Source organism: Pelophylax lessonae, assembly GCF_965119305.1.
Source record: "Pelophylax lessonae genome assembly, chromosome: 5".
In the NCBI taxonomy this organism is placed as follows: Eukaryota; Metazoa; Chordata; class Amphibia; order Anura; family Ranidae; genus Pelophylax; species Pelophylax lessonae.
Window position 1 is genome coordinate 146,959,830 of NC_138772.1, and position 16,263 is coordinate 146,976,092.

At 40.8% G+C, this 16,263-nt stretch overlaps 1 protein-coding gene across 5 annotated transcripts in view; it reads left to right on the forward strand.

Annotated features, from left to right (window-relative positions):
- Positions 1-16,263, forward strand: part of KCNH8 (potassium voltage-gated channel subfamily H member 8) — a 675,597-nt gene that overhangs the window by 450,118 nt on the left and 209,216 nt on the right. For all 5 annotated transcript variants that reach the window (XM_082259173.1, XM_082259175.1, XM_082259174.1 and 2 more), the window contains exon 5: positions 4,774-5,014. In XM_082259173.1, coding sequence (XP_082115299.1) covers positions 4,774-5,014 — 241 coding nt within the window. The remainder of the gene's footprint in view (positions 1-4,773; positions 5,015-16,263) is intronic.

Here is a 16,263-nt window from a genome sequence, read left to right on the forward strand (position 1 = left end):
ACTGCACCCCAAAAAGATTGTGTTCACTGCACCCCACAAAGGATTTTGTTCACTGCACCCCACAAAGATTGTGTTCACTGCACACCAAAAAGGATTGTGTTCACTGCACCCCAAAAAGATTTTGTTCACTGCACCCCAAAAAGATTGTGTTCACTGCAGCCCAAAAAGATTGTGTTCACTGCAGCCCAAAAAGATTGTGTTCACTGCAGCCCAAAAAGATTGTGTTCACTGCAGCCCAAAAAGATTGTGTTCACTGCAGCTCACACACAGAAAAATGGATGTGGATCACTGACACCTGCCTATCTCCAATCCCACACCACACAGCAATATCGATTGTAGTTTGTAGAACACAGTTTCCCTAAAATTCAGCAGACTCTGTCCCTAACAGGATTGAGAAGAGATCGTAGATCAGGATTGAGTGCAGATTCACCCCACCCCCCACACAGCAATATCGATTGTAGTTTGTAGAAGACACTGACCCTATAATTCAGCAGACTCTATCCCTAAAATGCCTACAACTCGCCCTGCCTAAACACTCCGACCTGTCCCTCAATTCTATCCGGACACAAATGGTTTTTTCCTGCCTATCTTTCCCTAATCAGCAGCCAGCACATTGATGTGTGCTCTGTCCCTTAGCTAAGCAGCAGAATGACGCTGCTGCGGCGGCTGCCTCGAACTTATAAAGACTTGGTCACATGCTTCAGACGGCCAATCACAGCTACTAAGACATTTGCAGGCATGGCTGGGATGGCTTAAGGCACACCAGTTAAACGATTGTTGATTGGCTGTTGAAAGCCCGCCATGAAAAGAGCGCCAAAGCATGCAAAACCCGGAAATAAAACGACCGAACACGGATTTTTACCCGAACATACAGTAAAGTGTCCGTGTCCGTGTTCGGGTAAAAAAAATCCAATTATTCGGTACGAACACGAATAATACAGTCCGTGTTCGCTCAACACTAGTTGTAATACAAAGACTATATATAATCCGGGGTATGGGCCCCCTACATGGTAATTTGTTGTTTATATATAATCTATATGAAATATGTGTACACAAACCAAGATCTTTAAATGTATATATTTACTATACTACCAAAAAAAATGTATTTTTCCCCAATATTTACCCTAATGCCTTTGAATAAGCATAACGCATTACTTTATCCACTGGATGCAAATTGAATAGTTACTATTCTAACTGCAGCAGTTTTTAATACAGTGTGTTTTTATCTTTATGCGTGTGTATTTTGTTATAAAGTTCTTGTGTTAGCTCTATAAAAAAAAGAACCCAGCATGTACCACAGGCTGCACAGAAATATAATTAATAATAGTACAATCAAGAACACATGATAATCACTGCAAACATATTTATATTGAACATTACAAAATACATTAAAGATGTTTAATATAATACTGAATGATTTGTTTGAGTTGTTGCTTGCCATTGCCTTTTAATAATGATAAATAATAACTAAGTTGAAATAAGTCAGTGTGGGTGAAGAAATATCATGAGGTTCGTGTTAATATAAAGGTGACCACATGTGTATCAATAAACCAAAGCTGCTCAGTTTAGTGAGCTTTTGATCAAATTAGTTGACCATGGCAGAATTTTATCAGTCACTGTTGGGGAAACACATAAATCATTTATTATAGGGCATTTATATAGCAATGATAATTTATGCAGCCCTTTAACTTTTTTTCTTTTTTTAATTAAACATTTTTTTTTTCCCACAAAAGAGCAAACAAAAACACAAAATAAAGGCATGATTTTCCAGTACATAAACAGATGCATAGTTCAGTATGATCAGTTAACATGTAGTATACATGGATCATATATTCTACATGGATCATGATACACGTATCAGAAAACCATAAGAAGTTGCAAAAAAGAACACTAGTGGACACCTACACCTGGGCTTATAAGGAGCATCATCATGTCACGTAATTACACACATATGAGACAAAGAGAAACATGGCCTATATAGTTCAGGAACAAGTGAGAAGTACCTAGAGGGGGGATACAGTGCCACTATCACTATACACATGTGTCAGATACATTGACCCAGCAGTCCCAGACCTTGATATATTTCACAGAACATCCCCTATTAATGTAAATTAATATTTTATAAGGTAAGGTGTTGTTTACGTCAGCTTTCCACTCAGAAATTTCTGGGGGGAGTTTGCCTCATCCATAATTTAGCTATAATTTTTCGAGCAGAAAAAAGTGTTTCATGCAGAAAGTTTTTTGTGTATTTGTTGATATCGGCATCCAGAAAGATTTCCAGTAAACATAATTTGGGGTCCAAGGTTAAGGGAGACCCCATGTTGTCATGGAGAAAATCCCCCACCTGTTTCCAGAAGCCCTGCACGTAGGGGCAGGACCATAGGAGGTGGTAGAACGTGCCTGGTGCCAACTGGCACATTAGGCAGATAAGAGGTCAGTCCTGATTGAATTTAGCTAGCCTCTCAAGAGTGAGGTACGAGCCCTTTACTGTTACATAATTTCTGCTTTCAAGGACTCACATGCATGCACACAAATACAAGAGCCAGTTTAGGCAGGAAGCAAATCACCTACCAGCAAGTCTTTGGTATATGGGAAAAAAATGGGGTACCCAGACAAAATGTGCAGATAATGTCCTGGCCAGATAAGTAAACATGTTCACCAGCACACCATGAATCTTGCATAGCTGTCCAAAAAACTTTTCATTGCCAAGGATCACATCAGGATAAGTGCAACGTATCGGAGCCATGCAGGACCCCTTCGTCACATGTCTGATGAAGGGGTTCTGCGGGGCTCTGAAATGTTGCACTTATCCTGATGTGATTCTTTTGCAATAAAACGTTTTTTTGGCTGCTATGCAAGATCTATGGTGTGCTGGCGAACATGTATACTTATCTGTGATGTATCCAGTGTCCAGCTGGTGATTGCTACAGCACCCACAACAGATGTGCCTATATCCAGGAACGTGTGCGATGGGAATTTGAACTATTCAATGTCCTGGCCAGGACACACAACAGGGACCTAAGCAGTACAAGGCAAGAGTACTAACCACTAACTCACTGCGCTTCATGAGTATCAAAGAATCATAATATTGAGATTCATAATATAGAAAAATTAAACAAATTATTTATTAGATCGTTTAGATAATGACTGGTAGATTGTATTTTCTATTGTAAAGGGCAGAACAATACCATGTGTATGACATTGTACAATATTTTATAGGTGATTGTACCTAGATCAAGTACAAATCACTGTGCATCACCACCATAAGGGCTTGTACAGATGGACGTTTAACATATAATCATCCACTGCTGTTATTTCTATGGTTTGTACTCTGTGTTCCCATTCAACAGGTAGCTGATGTGGGGTAGCCAACGCACCTTTTGCAACAGCATCAAATCCTGAATTATGTTTTTAAAGTGGCAATGCAGAGTTAAGCAAAGCACTCATGTGCATTGTACAATATTACAGTTTAAGTGTACTTTAAAGGGCATGTTTTTCCTGTTAGATATACAGTATATTTTACTTAATTGACTTGATGCATTTTTTAAAGCCCAACAAAAGGTCAAAACATTGCAATTCCATTTAGATTGAATTTAGACTGAGAAAGAGATAGAATCTTGATAGGATTTTTAATGCCACTTTGGTTTCAATTGAGGTAGATGGAAATCTATAAAATTGGGATGCAGACAAAAACAAAAAAAATGTTTGAAGATTGAGGAGGGCTTAGATCTGCTTTTGTTTTTTGTGCATTCCTCTCTCTGGTAACAGCCCAATCTGACTTTTACTTGTTAGTCTGTCACAGGGATAGATGGGAAAATCTCCTATTGGAGTTACAGGAAGCTTTAAAAACCTAACATAAATGTTAACTTTCCATATTCCATCCAAAACTAGTTGTAAAAAATGTCTCAAGGTGCAGCAATTAAGCAACCCTTATAGGGTAAAGGGTTGCATTAAAAACCAGGAATACCACAAAAAGATATTAAAAATGCCAATTATAAAAGCATTATAAAATGCCAAATTAGATAACAATAAAAAATACAGTGAACACTGAATATAAAATATACTGTTATGTCACAGGAAAAAATAAATATTGATTTATTTTTTAATGTAAGTGATGTTAAGCAGGGAATGAGTTGAGTCTGAGCCACATTAGTAGTTTAAACATATCTAAACTCCCAAAACAAAAATGCAACATAATTCAGCTTACTAGTCCTTAGATGTGATGGCCGCATTTGTTTTTTTTTCAAGCTAAGAACATTTTCGGCAAGAAAAGAAAATACCTGCTGATTTGATTCAGGGTCCTTTTTACTCCCTGTGAGCTCAAAAGAAAACATAAGCATCCTGTTATTTCTTGTGTAAACTATGATCCCATCAATTCACCATGATAGAGATGAACAAAGACAGACATACAGTATATAAAGTCCAGCTTTTTATTTGCAGAATCACCAGGTGAAAGGGCACAAGCCTGAAAAAAAAAAAAACAATGCAGCCACCACATCTATAAACTGTAAGCTGCAATATATACCATATTTTGCTTTTGGCTTTGGATATGCTTTAAAATTTCCTGCAGGAAAGAAATGGCTTTGTTATGAGAGATGAATAAGGATAGAGGGAGGAATAAGAATGCAGGTGTACATGTGCAAATTTCATAATTTACCCAAAATATTTTTATGCAAAACATATTTTAAAAAGGACTGGTCCTTGTTGTTGAGCTATGTAATTACAAGACATTTACTTTAATAAATGTATTTTTGTTTTTTTTGTTTTTTACAGAACGTTTTTGTAGATAAACCAGCGATTCCTGAATATAAAGTTTCAGATGCAAAAAAAACAAAATTTGTCATTTTACATTTTAGTACTTTCAAAGCAGCCTGGGACTGGCTAATATTATTAGCAACGTTTTATGTTGCTGTTACTGTACCTTACAATGTATCCTTTGTGGACAATGATGACCTGTCATCAACAAGAAGCACAACCGTTAGTGATATTTCCGTGGAAATCCTTTTTATTATAGGTAAGGTTGCTGCTGTTTGGTCATCTGTTTTCTAACACAAATTTTTGTGTATAAATATTGTGATATGCAAATAAGCAAATTGAAATTTTGCCTGTAGTATAAAAAATGGTTTTCCAACATTTCTAAAATTAGATCATACACTTTAAATCCAGTATTTCAAAATGCATTTAGCACTTAAAAACATTTAAAGGAGAAGTAGGGCCTAAGCTCTTTTGGCTCTACTTCTTCTGGGGATCACAGGCGTGCACTTAATTATGCACTCCTGTAAACTGTATTCATCCTGCTGTCGGCTGACGTCATTCAGCTGGTCCAGACATCAAAGAGATCTCCACTTTAATGCCAGGATCCACCCAAATGCCTGGATCAGCAGCTGGCTCAGCCTCTCAGTGCGCACATAAGGGGCTTGAGCCAGCCACTAGCCCCCCCCCCCCCCACAACACACAGCTCTAGTGAGTGCTGGAGGGCAGAGCACAGAGCCAGTGACTGACAGTCACCAGCTCTCAACTAACTGAAGACTGAGAACTAAGCAATCAGCAGTCTTTGATCTCTCAGTTCTCAATGTACAGGCATCAGAGAACAGATGCAACATCGGATTGTTGCTGCAGCCATCTAGATGAGTATAAATGTCTGTTTTTTTAATCCCTAACTTTTCTTTTAAACAATTTTATTTTATAGGACATTTTAGGTTGTTAAAATATCATCTCTTGCTTCAGTGAAATGCCATACACAATTGCAGATTAAATAGTTTACTTAGGGCAGTGGCATCAAAGGTTGCGACCGACATCAATTGTGGAGGGGAGTTGGAGGCTCATCAAGTGTGGATGAGAGTTGGAGGCTCTGTCAACTTTGTATTAATATCTGCTTCCCAATTGGAGTGAATTATCCTCATTTCCTGTTGTGTCACCAAGCTCCAAAACAGTGATCTTGCATTAAATTATAGATATACTTTAAAACATATTTAAAAACAAAAATGCAATATATTAGAATTTACCAGTCTTCAGATGCGGTGGGTGCATAACTTTTTTGGGTTTGTTCTTTTATTTTCACATGCTGATCCTGCAAATAACACATTTCCTGACCTACTCATTTTCCATTTTTTTATATTGAAAGAGTCACGGTAGTCATCATAAAAATAAAAAAGGTAACATCTACCATCTGGTAACATAAGATCTGAGTCTGATGGCATACCTGAGTTTAGGAAAAAGAAGATAAAAACAAATACGATAACTAGGTCATCCATACTACATTCAACATTGTAACGGATCTTTGTACCCCAGCTGGGCACATCCGCCGGATCTGTGTCTCCTGTCCTCCAAACGCACCCACAGCCTGCAGAGAAGTCATATCCAGCCCGTAACCCCTCAATCACGAGACAATCCACACAGGTGTTGAGGGTTAAACATGCAGAGCTTAAACTGTTTATTACATTCCAAGACAACAGTTTTACACACAGTTAGGGAAACTCCCCTTAGCCTTTCCGCAGAAGGGGGGGAAGGGAACCAACCAATGAGAACTGAACATTTGTACATTTGAAACAAGCAGTCTTAATACACACCCCCTGCGGAGAGATGTCTCCAACTCAGACCATTGTCTGCCATGAATCCACTTAGACACAGAAACAGGAGGGGGGGGGGATGGGTTGTAACATTACATTACATTAACTCAATGCCATGAGTCAGTTGTTCAGAGGATGAATAAAGGGAAAATAAAATGCAATGTCCCAAACTCATAAGAAAATGACACAAAGGGGTTTACAATCCAGGGACAGGGTGATCCGTCACCCATAGTGACGGCTAGTACCGTCACATCTCTTCCCCCCAAAGGTAGACTAATCCAGGTACTAGACCTCCAACTGGTCTGTGCCTGAATTAGTCGGGTAACAAATCCCAAAGAGTCAATGTCTGTTTGCCTGGATAATTCGTCGGCGTTGCCATTTTGCTTCCCAGGGCAGTAGTGGATGGTAAAGTCAAAAGGCTGCAGCGCCAAACTCCAGTATCTTCTGGCCCATAGTCTGTCGGTAGGAGGCTTGTGCACAGTCCCCTCCAAAACACACAGTGACAGTGGGTTCTGTCACATTTCTCCCCTTTTAAAAACAGACTAACGAGGTTCCTGACCCTCAAATGGTCTGGACCTGTGTTAGTCACAAACTTCCACCCCAGGCAACCAGGAAAAGTAAAAGTACGACTCTGGCGCTGGGGAGCAAAACCGCACATAGGGTCTCCCATGAATAAAAACAGCCGCTGCAGAGTGGGAACAGCTGTCTGCACTCCTCTGATCCAGGGCAGGGTTGCAGATATTTGGGGGAGCTGAATAATTCTCTGCCCTGATGCCAGCGCTTCCGCTGGTAGGGAATGTAGGCTGGTAGGGCTATGCATTTGGGGAGAAAAAGGTACTTGCTTTTCTCCTGGTGTAGTTACGAGCCGCTGAGAAGGTATCTTGCAGGGACTGTCTCCCGGATTCTTCATCTCTGGTTCTGATGCTGGGCAGAGACCATCAGCGCTCTGTCCTGTAGCCAGCGCTTCTGCTGGGGGGATGAACATTGGGGTAGTGTCCAATTGCTGGGGAGGGAGAATTGCTTCCTCTACTCCCGGTGGGGATATCTGCTGTTGGGAAAACAGCTCACGCAGATCCTCTCTCAGACTCTCCGGATCCAACTCTTTTTCTGATGCTGGGCAGATGTCAGGGGCACTCTGCCCTGTAGCCAGCACTTCTGCTGGGGCGATAAACACTGGGGTAGTGTCCAAGTGCTGGGGAAACGGCTCACTGAGGTCACCCCTCGGACTCCCTGGATCTACCTCTGAGGGTGGGCAGAGGCCAGCGGCACTCTGCCCCGTAGCCAGCGCTTCTGCTGGGGGGATAACCACTGGGGTAGTGTCCAAGTGCTGGGGAAACGGCTCACTGAGGTCACCCCCTCGGACTCCCTGGATCTACCTCTGAGGGTGGGCAGAGGCCAGCGGCACTCTGCCCCGTAGCCAGCGCTTCTGCTGGGGGGATAAACACTGGGGTAGTGTCCAATTGTTGGGGAGGGAGAATTGCTTCCTCTACTCCCGGTGGGGGTATCTGCTGTTGGGAAAACAGCTCACGCAGATCCTCTCTCAGACTCTCCGGATCCAACTCTTTTTCTGATGCTGGGCAGATGCCAGGGGCACTCTGCCCTGTAGCCAATGCTTCTGCTGGGGCACCAGATGAGATACTCTGGACTTGCTGCTGATCACCATTTCCCAGCCTTCCAGCGCCTGTCTCAACTCCCCCTTCTGAGACCTTCATGCTATTAGCTTGTCTCGCTGCCTGGTGGACTTCCGGTGCGTTCCGGCATTCTAGCGCTCGCAGTGCCCTCTGTATCATCGCTGCTTCTTCCATTGCAGTTAGTACGGGAAAACGCAGGGTCACCCCTGGCCCCATTTGCTTCTCATCTTCGTGACTGTCTGCTATTTCTCTCGGACAGTCCCAGGCAACGGGAGCCATGCCAGGCTGCTGATCACCGTCAAACAGCCGCTTGTAGGCAATCTCGAGCTCCCATTCCTGCTCAACCAGGAACTCCAATTCCTCCAGGTCACACGCCTCGTCGGGGAGGTCCAGCACCTCATCTCGGAAATCCAGAATGTGTTCCAGCCGCCACTCCTCATCGCTCCCAAAGTCTGGGTCTCCGTACATTTTTTGATGGAGCAGCCCCACGCCGCCATAGCCAACGCCTTCTGTCGGGCTGCCATCTGCTGTACCTGGCCACAGTTGAGCCGCGAACCACCGGAGGGCTCTGTAGCTGGCGTCCAACCCTTATTTCCTCCTGGACCAATCTACCGAGCTCCGTCTTCCCTTCATCTCGCGGTCGTTCCCTCAGGAACACCTCTCGCGCACGGTACTGCTTCCGGTACATCTCTGTGGAGGAGGGAAGGATCTTCCCCTGATGGTGCCGCTCGTGGCTTAGCGCCTCATGCCAGAGTTGCCGGCGGATCACATCCTCCTAGCCGAGCCTGGTGTGCTCTGTCGCTGGTCCCCGATGTTGCTTCCGCATGCCTTGCAGCCTCCTCCCGAACTCCGCTCTCATGCTGGCTGGTCCCCGTATCACTCCTCGGCAGCTGCCCAGATCTTGAATCCTGGTGGTGGTTTGGAGGTCCTGGACTGCAGGAGACATCCCACCACTGCCACCAATGTAACGGATCTTTGTACCCCAGCTGGGCACATCCGCCGGATCTGTGTCTCCTGTCCTCCAAACGCACCCACAGCCTGCAGAGAAGTCATATCCAGCCCGTAACCCCTCAATCACGAGACAATCCACACAGGTGTTGAGGGTTAAACATGCAGAGCTTAAACTGTTTATTACATTCCAAGACAACAGTTTTACACACAGTTAGGGAAACTCCCCTTAGCCTTTCCGCAGAAGGGGGGGAAGGGAACCAACCAATGAGAACTGAACATTTGTACATTTGAAACAAGCAGTCTTAATACACACCCCCTGCGGAGAGATGTCTCCAACTCAGACCATTGTCTGCCATGAATCCACTTAGACACAGAAACAGGAGGGGGGGGGATGGGTTGTAACATTACATTACATTAACTCAATGCCATGAGTCAGTTGTTCAGAGGATGAATAAAGGGAAAATAAAATGGAATGTCCCAAACTCATAAGAAAATGACACAAAGGGGTTTACAATCCAGGGACAGGGTGATCCGTCACCCATAGTGACGGCTAGTACCGTCACATCTCTTCCCCCCAAAGGTAGACTAATCCAGGTACTAGACCTCCAACTGGTCTGTGCCTGAATTAGTCGGGTAACAAATCCCAAAGAGTCAATGTCTGTTTGCCTGGATAATTCGTCGGCGTTGCCGTTTTGCTTCCCAGGGCAGTAGTGGATGGTAAAGTCAAAAGGCTGCAGCGCCAAACTCCAGTATCTTCTGGCCCATAGTCTGTCGGTAGGAGGCTTGTGCACAGTCCCCTCCAAAACACACAGTGACAGTGGGTTCTGTCACAAACATACTCACAATTGCTCCCTCCTCTTTTCCATCGGTATTACAGTAGGGCCATGCAGTATTACTGACATAGAAAGGATTGTTAGCATCTAGAGTAGACAGGACTCTGAATATGACATCATGGGAGAGTCTAGCCAGAGATTCCAAAGTTTTTGAAATTTTTTGGGGCTTGTATATAATCTTGTATTTAGACAGGTACGCACTACTCAGGTGGAAGACTTGTAGTAGAGATGTAGGGTTGGGATTTTTCCAGTTGAGTAGTGATGCCTTCCTGTAAATTACAGTCACAGAGAACTGCCAGGTGTCTGACCTTACTTAAAGGGCAATATAGGACTAGTACAGAGGCATCACATAATAAACATAGATGATATGTACAAGTACCCATCTTAAGGGAGCTAGACAAGTGTTCCATCTTAAGGGAGCTAGACAAAACATATCAACAAACAGCAGACATGTTTTTCACCGCTTTGAGAATTCCTACTCTCTGGATAGGGGCTGTGTATAGGGTAGGGTCAGTATACTGACAACATCCCACTATCTACAAGCATGGACTAGTACTGTTCTAGTCTACAACTCCCCAATAAACTGACCCTACCCATCCAGATAGTTGGAATTCTTAACAACACCAAAAAAAAAACATGTCTGCTATGATATGATTTGTTTAACTCCCTAAAGATTGAAGTAGCTGTACATATCCTCTATATTGCCTCTGTAATAGTCCTACATTGCCCTATAAGAAAGGTCACACACCTGGCAGTTCTCTATGACTTCCTTGAACTCCCCATATTATGTTTTACATAGTTGTCTAAAACAAGCTAAATATGGGTTCAGAGCATCTCTGCTGGATTTAAATTATGAACCTAAACCAAGTAAGGCCAATCATATGGTATAAGTACACATCAGGCTGCCTTTCATTTTGTTAAGCATTGCCTTGCAGGCCTGATAAAATATCAAACAAAACATGATACGCTCATGTGTCAGAGGGACAAAGTATTTTAAGACACCCAGGCGTTCTGGGACCAGGGAAGAATTGCAAATTCATTTCTAGAGCAGTATAAAGTGAATCTTAGAAGACTGAAATATGAGGAAATATGATAATATATGATATGCTATGAGATATCATATAAAGTAGCTGGAGAGTCCCCACATTGAATACACTGGGAGTGTGGAATGAGGTCCATAAGGTATAGCATATCTGGCATATAGTGCAGATGGTGTATGAACTTAAACTGTATACATTTGTTGTACTAAAGGTATATGAGAACCAGGTGTCAACCTCATTCCAGCTATTTTCTGAGAGAAAACAGGTCTAACTTTGCTCATTTCCATTACATAGCGGATTAATAGGACCAATAGTTCACAAAAAATTAGTCATGGTATTCCTGAATTAGGGTGCTTGTGTTTTCTTTTCAGTTTGCTGGAAGGAACAAGGACACTGCATTTTTAGGAAGGTCAACATGATGGAGTGATGGGACTAGTAGTTTACACAAGAAAGATTAGGATGTTTGTGCTTTCTTTTCAGTTCACTGGAAGTGATAAGAACACTGCATTTCTGAAAAGTCAATAAATATATCCTATACTTGTTGAAAATTATCTTTTCCTTAAAAATGAAAATTAATGCACCCACCACAACTAAGGTTACTTTTTTGTTTTATATAATATTCTTAAGGTTCGCATTTTCAGCTAGAATGAAAGTGTTTTATTCCAAGGAGGTTTGCTAAAATAAAAAAAAAAAAAATAGAAAAACCTCTTATAAAGTACAGCGCTATTTAAAAAGCACTCCCTCTAAGCACCAAATTACAATGTAGCAAATAAATCTCAAACCAAGAATATTAAATGAATTGAAGACAACATACAATGTAAATGAGTGCTCCAATAACAAATGTGTCCATTCTGCACACACCCTATTGTGATCAAACCCTTGTTTAAAAGTAAAAAATCCTATTGAGAAAATTGTTGTGACAACAAAACTCATTGAGGCAGAGCTAAACAGAGTGGACTGGATGAACTGGTCATGCAGGAGCCCCGGGGTCACTCACACAAAATGCAACAAGCTGTGGTTTTACTTCATGACAATGCTTCTGCAGGACTCTACTGATATATTTGCTTATATGCTTATTTATTGCATTGGAAGATGTAAATGTACATGTCTGCAATAATATATTGTTACTTTTAAAGGGTATTATGCTATGTGAAATTTCATTCCTACAGTGGTGATTGACTCTCCTGAGATTAAAAGTGGCAACCCACACAGGGAATGCTGGATTGTTCTCTAAAGCTGTTTGAGTTAGTATGCCTCTCTTGAGGAAGACATATGAAATTGATGAATGCAGGTCCTGTTGCTTGGTGAAGGGAAGCACAAATGATAGGTTGAAAACTTTTTCACTAAGGGATTATTCATTTGTATACACTGTTTGTGGTCTGCATTTATGGTTGGCTGCACTGAAAAGTGACTGTTTTCATTGAATTGGTACTTTGTTTAACTTTTCACTTGGGGTTCTACACATACTTGGGTGTGTGTAGAACAGTCACCTTTGTTATTGGAAAACTAATTTACATTGTGTGTTGTTTTTAATTCACTTAAGGCAGGACATACATTATGCAATTTCCTTTCATTCAAACAGGGGTTGAAGCAAAGAAAATTGCTTGATTTCCCCATCAACACAGTCAGTGTTGATGGAGGAATAACTCCCACTGTGCTATGTATTCGGACAGTTGGAGGTTTTTGCCATCAGAAAACAATGATCACTGCCAACAGCTATACCTTCCAGCAGTAATCAAGCAAAAAAAAAAAAAATGCTCAGTCAGTTCCATATAATATGGATGGGGGAATTGATCCTGTAATGGAACAACTACAAACAGTACAGTACAAACCAGCAGGACTGGCTCTTCATCCGAAAAGAGATACACATTATTCACATGTCAAGTATGATATAAACAATATGTAATCCCCACATGTATATTCTAGCGGTGGTATCAGGCATAATGTCCCCCAGGTATAGGTTGAAAGACCACCTTTCCTATGGACTATACATTACTCCATAAGCCATGGCAAGATGAATAAATAACAACCAAAATCATTTCATAATATCCTGATATTATGTACAGGCAGGAGGCAATCAGAAACTTGTAGAGTGGCGTACAGAGTCCCCAAATGGTACATCCACTGCTTCTTACTGTTTTGCCTCTTAAAGCAGACAAACTGACACTTGCTAAAATATACCTATAAATAATGATATAGGTAAATTCATTCTTGCAAGAGAAAATAACCTGCGATTAAAACTTGCTTCATGCTGCTCTTCATCCAGGCACATGTTTTCCAGTGGTGACATGTTCCTGATAAAAGGGGCTATCCCTGATAATGCATCCACCAAGTGGATTCTTTTTTCTTGTGAGGTGCCCCCCTTCTTATTCACAAAAAATGAAACAATAAAAGAATAAAACACTTGCAGTTTTGAAAAGTCTTTTTAGTAAAAATAAAAACCCTAAAAATGATTCATGATATACATCCACCATCAATCACAACATCCAGAAATGTAGTTTCATCAAATATGATGCCTGCCAATCTGTAGAAAGAAAATAAAAGCTGCTGCCAAGACCCATCCTGTCCATTCGCTTGCCTCCCATTAAATGGTAGGTCTGGTGGATGACAGTTGTTTTATGGGCGGTCATGTCTATATATGATCAATGATGTCACTTAGGAGACCAAGCCCCCCTTGTATATGACAGCCCCCCTTGTATATGCCAGCAAATTACATTTTATTGTTAGTTTGTTTAAAAAATGTATACCTAGTTGTTTGGGGGACCTTTAGAGGGGTCAATGTGTCCTTTGCCAGCAATTTAAAAACATGTTTCCCTTTTAAATGTCAGTGCTTTCAAAAAATAAGAAAAAAAAACACTGCTCCCTGCCAAAAGTTATCTTTCTAAAAAATCTTCCCACTCCATTCTCCATGCTATTTTTTACAGCCCTTTGCATATTAGCCTAGAAAATTGCCATTTTCGATTTGACAGATTCAGCTCCCATTGACTTCAAAGGGGTTCAGGTCTGAACAGAACTGAACTTATTTGACTTTCACCAAACCCTGCTCAAACCAAACCCAGGGCAGTTCAGCTCATTACTAAGGACGATCAAGCCGAATACTGATTTACAGCAGAGAGAGAATGAACACTGTAAAGTGCTCGTTATTGCGGTGAGAGATTTTACAGCATGTTGGAGTTTATTTCTAGTCATTTAGCACTTGTTTCCTTTTCTTTATCCAGCTGAGGTCACAAAGATAACAATAAATCATTATGCTGAGCAGCATGAAGGAAGACAAACAGATCTCTTATTGCTGTGTTTTTTTTAGATTTAAATTTGCCCTTGTTTCTGTGCATTTATGAGGAGATAAGGTTTATAATTCACTAGTTAATTCCAGCCAAAACCTAGTACAGGTAGCTATGACCCACCTACACAACATATCATTTAAACCTATATGGCAACAGTTTGAAATTTACCTTCCATTGTAGCCATCCCTCTTTATTTTACAGAAATGTTATAAAGATTGAATTTTTATCTGATGTCATTTCTCAGTTCCGAATCATTTGTGTATGAGTATCAGCAATGTTGCATAACACTGTGCTAAGTTAAAATATATGCATATACAACTATTAGAATATTATGTGTATGTGATCATTTATAATGTTCTGTAAAATAAAGATAGTTTTCACTACTTTTATCGTAGTACGCCTTCACACAAATGAAGCTATAAACAAAATAGATGACATGACACAGCATTTTTTCCAAGAAAGTATTTCAGTTAAATATATAGTGCAATATAAGTGTTACATAGAAGCTATTTTCTTTTTCGTGGACACACATATTGCTTTTCTGGGTGAGGTACAGCATCAAGGTCACAAAACCTTTTCTGTCTTAATCTACAAACCCATCTCCCTTTGTTATTGGAACTGAAGGAAAATACCACATATTACAGCAAAATTTTTAAAACAAGCTAAAATGTAATAGATCACACTCAATTTAAAATATAGTTCAATTATAAAATAGTTCAAAGCAACATAGCACATCTTCACTTCAAAGACCAATATTCTGTTTTTTTTTTTTTTTTTTATCTAATACCTATATACTGCTTTAAATAAACACAAAAGCATAAATATGATATACACATTTTAGTAAAATGACTAAAGCAACATTTCGTTTTAGGATAGTGTAGTATCTACAGTTATATTGGGAATATGTTTAATTCAACATCAATTGCAGTGTAGGACAATGTAGGCCTCCTGCTGTATTGCCTTTAAAGTGCCTTCAAAGGCTCAAAGTTGTTTACCTTAGTGCATTCTATGCCTAAAGGTAAAACGCCTTCTGTGTGCAGCAGCTCCCCTAGCCCCCCCCTTATACTAACCTGAGCCCGCTCTACCTTCAACAATGTTCACGAGAGCCTCGGCTCTCCGGGGACTTTTCCTACTCATTGACTGAGACAGCAGCAGGAGCCAATGGATCACACTCAATTTAAAATTGCTTTTGGTGCAGTCACAGCCAGTGAGCCAGTAAGGAGAGAGAGGTGGTGTGGCCAAGCTGTGGCTTTGTGTGTGAATAAACACGCAGAGCAGTGGTTCTTAAGCAAGCCTGCTTGGGTGCCCCCCATTGTAAGATGCTTGCTCTGAGCACTCAGCAGGAGGGAGGGGCCAGGAGCGCCCATGGGGGACCCGAGATGAGGAGAATCGGGACTGCTCTGTGCAAAACTGATGTTTTTTTTTTATCGCCTTCAATATCACTTTAAAAAATGCTGGCAAAAATGCTAAATCATTCTACATTTGCATCTTAGACTCACTTAAGCCAACAGAATTTCATTGATATTTTATGTGGCAGCAAAGTGGTCATTTGTTTATTATTTTTCAGTCTGAGGAAAAAAATATTGACTCATACCAGTCACCAAAATGTCTGTAAACTTGCCAAAGCTATTTCCTATTCATAAATAAATAAATATATAAGTTGCGCTAAAATTGAATAATATTTAGCTCAAAAATATTAATCAAATTATGAAATAAAGTGATGGTGATATCACCATCACTTTATTTCATAATTTGATTAATATTTTTGAGATAAATATTATTCAATTTTAGCGCAACTTATTTATTTATTTATTCTGTTGAGTTGTTTGTCGCACTTTAAGTTGCTGCTTACCTATAGGAGTTCAGCGCAGTTATCCCCCGCCCCTTTGTGATCTAACCTATTTCCTATTCAGTTTGAATACCCAATAATGTGCAGATTATTTTACAGAATGAAT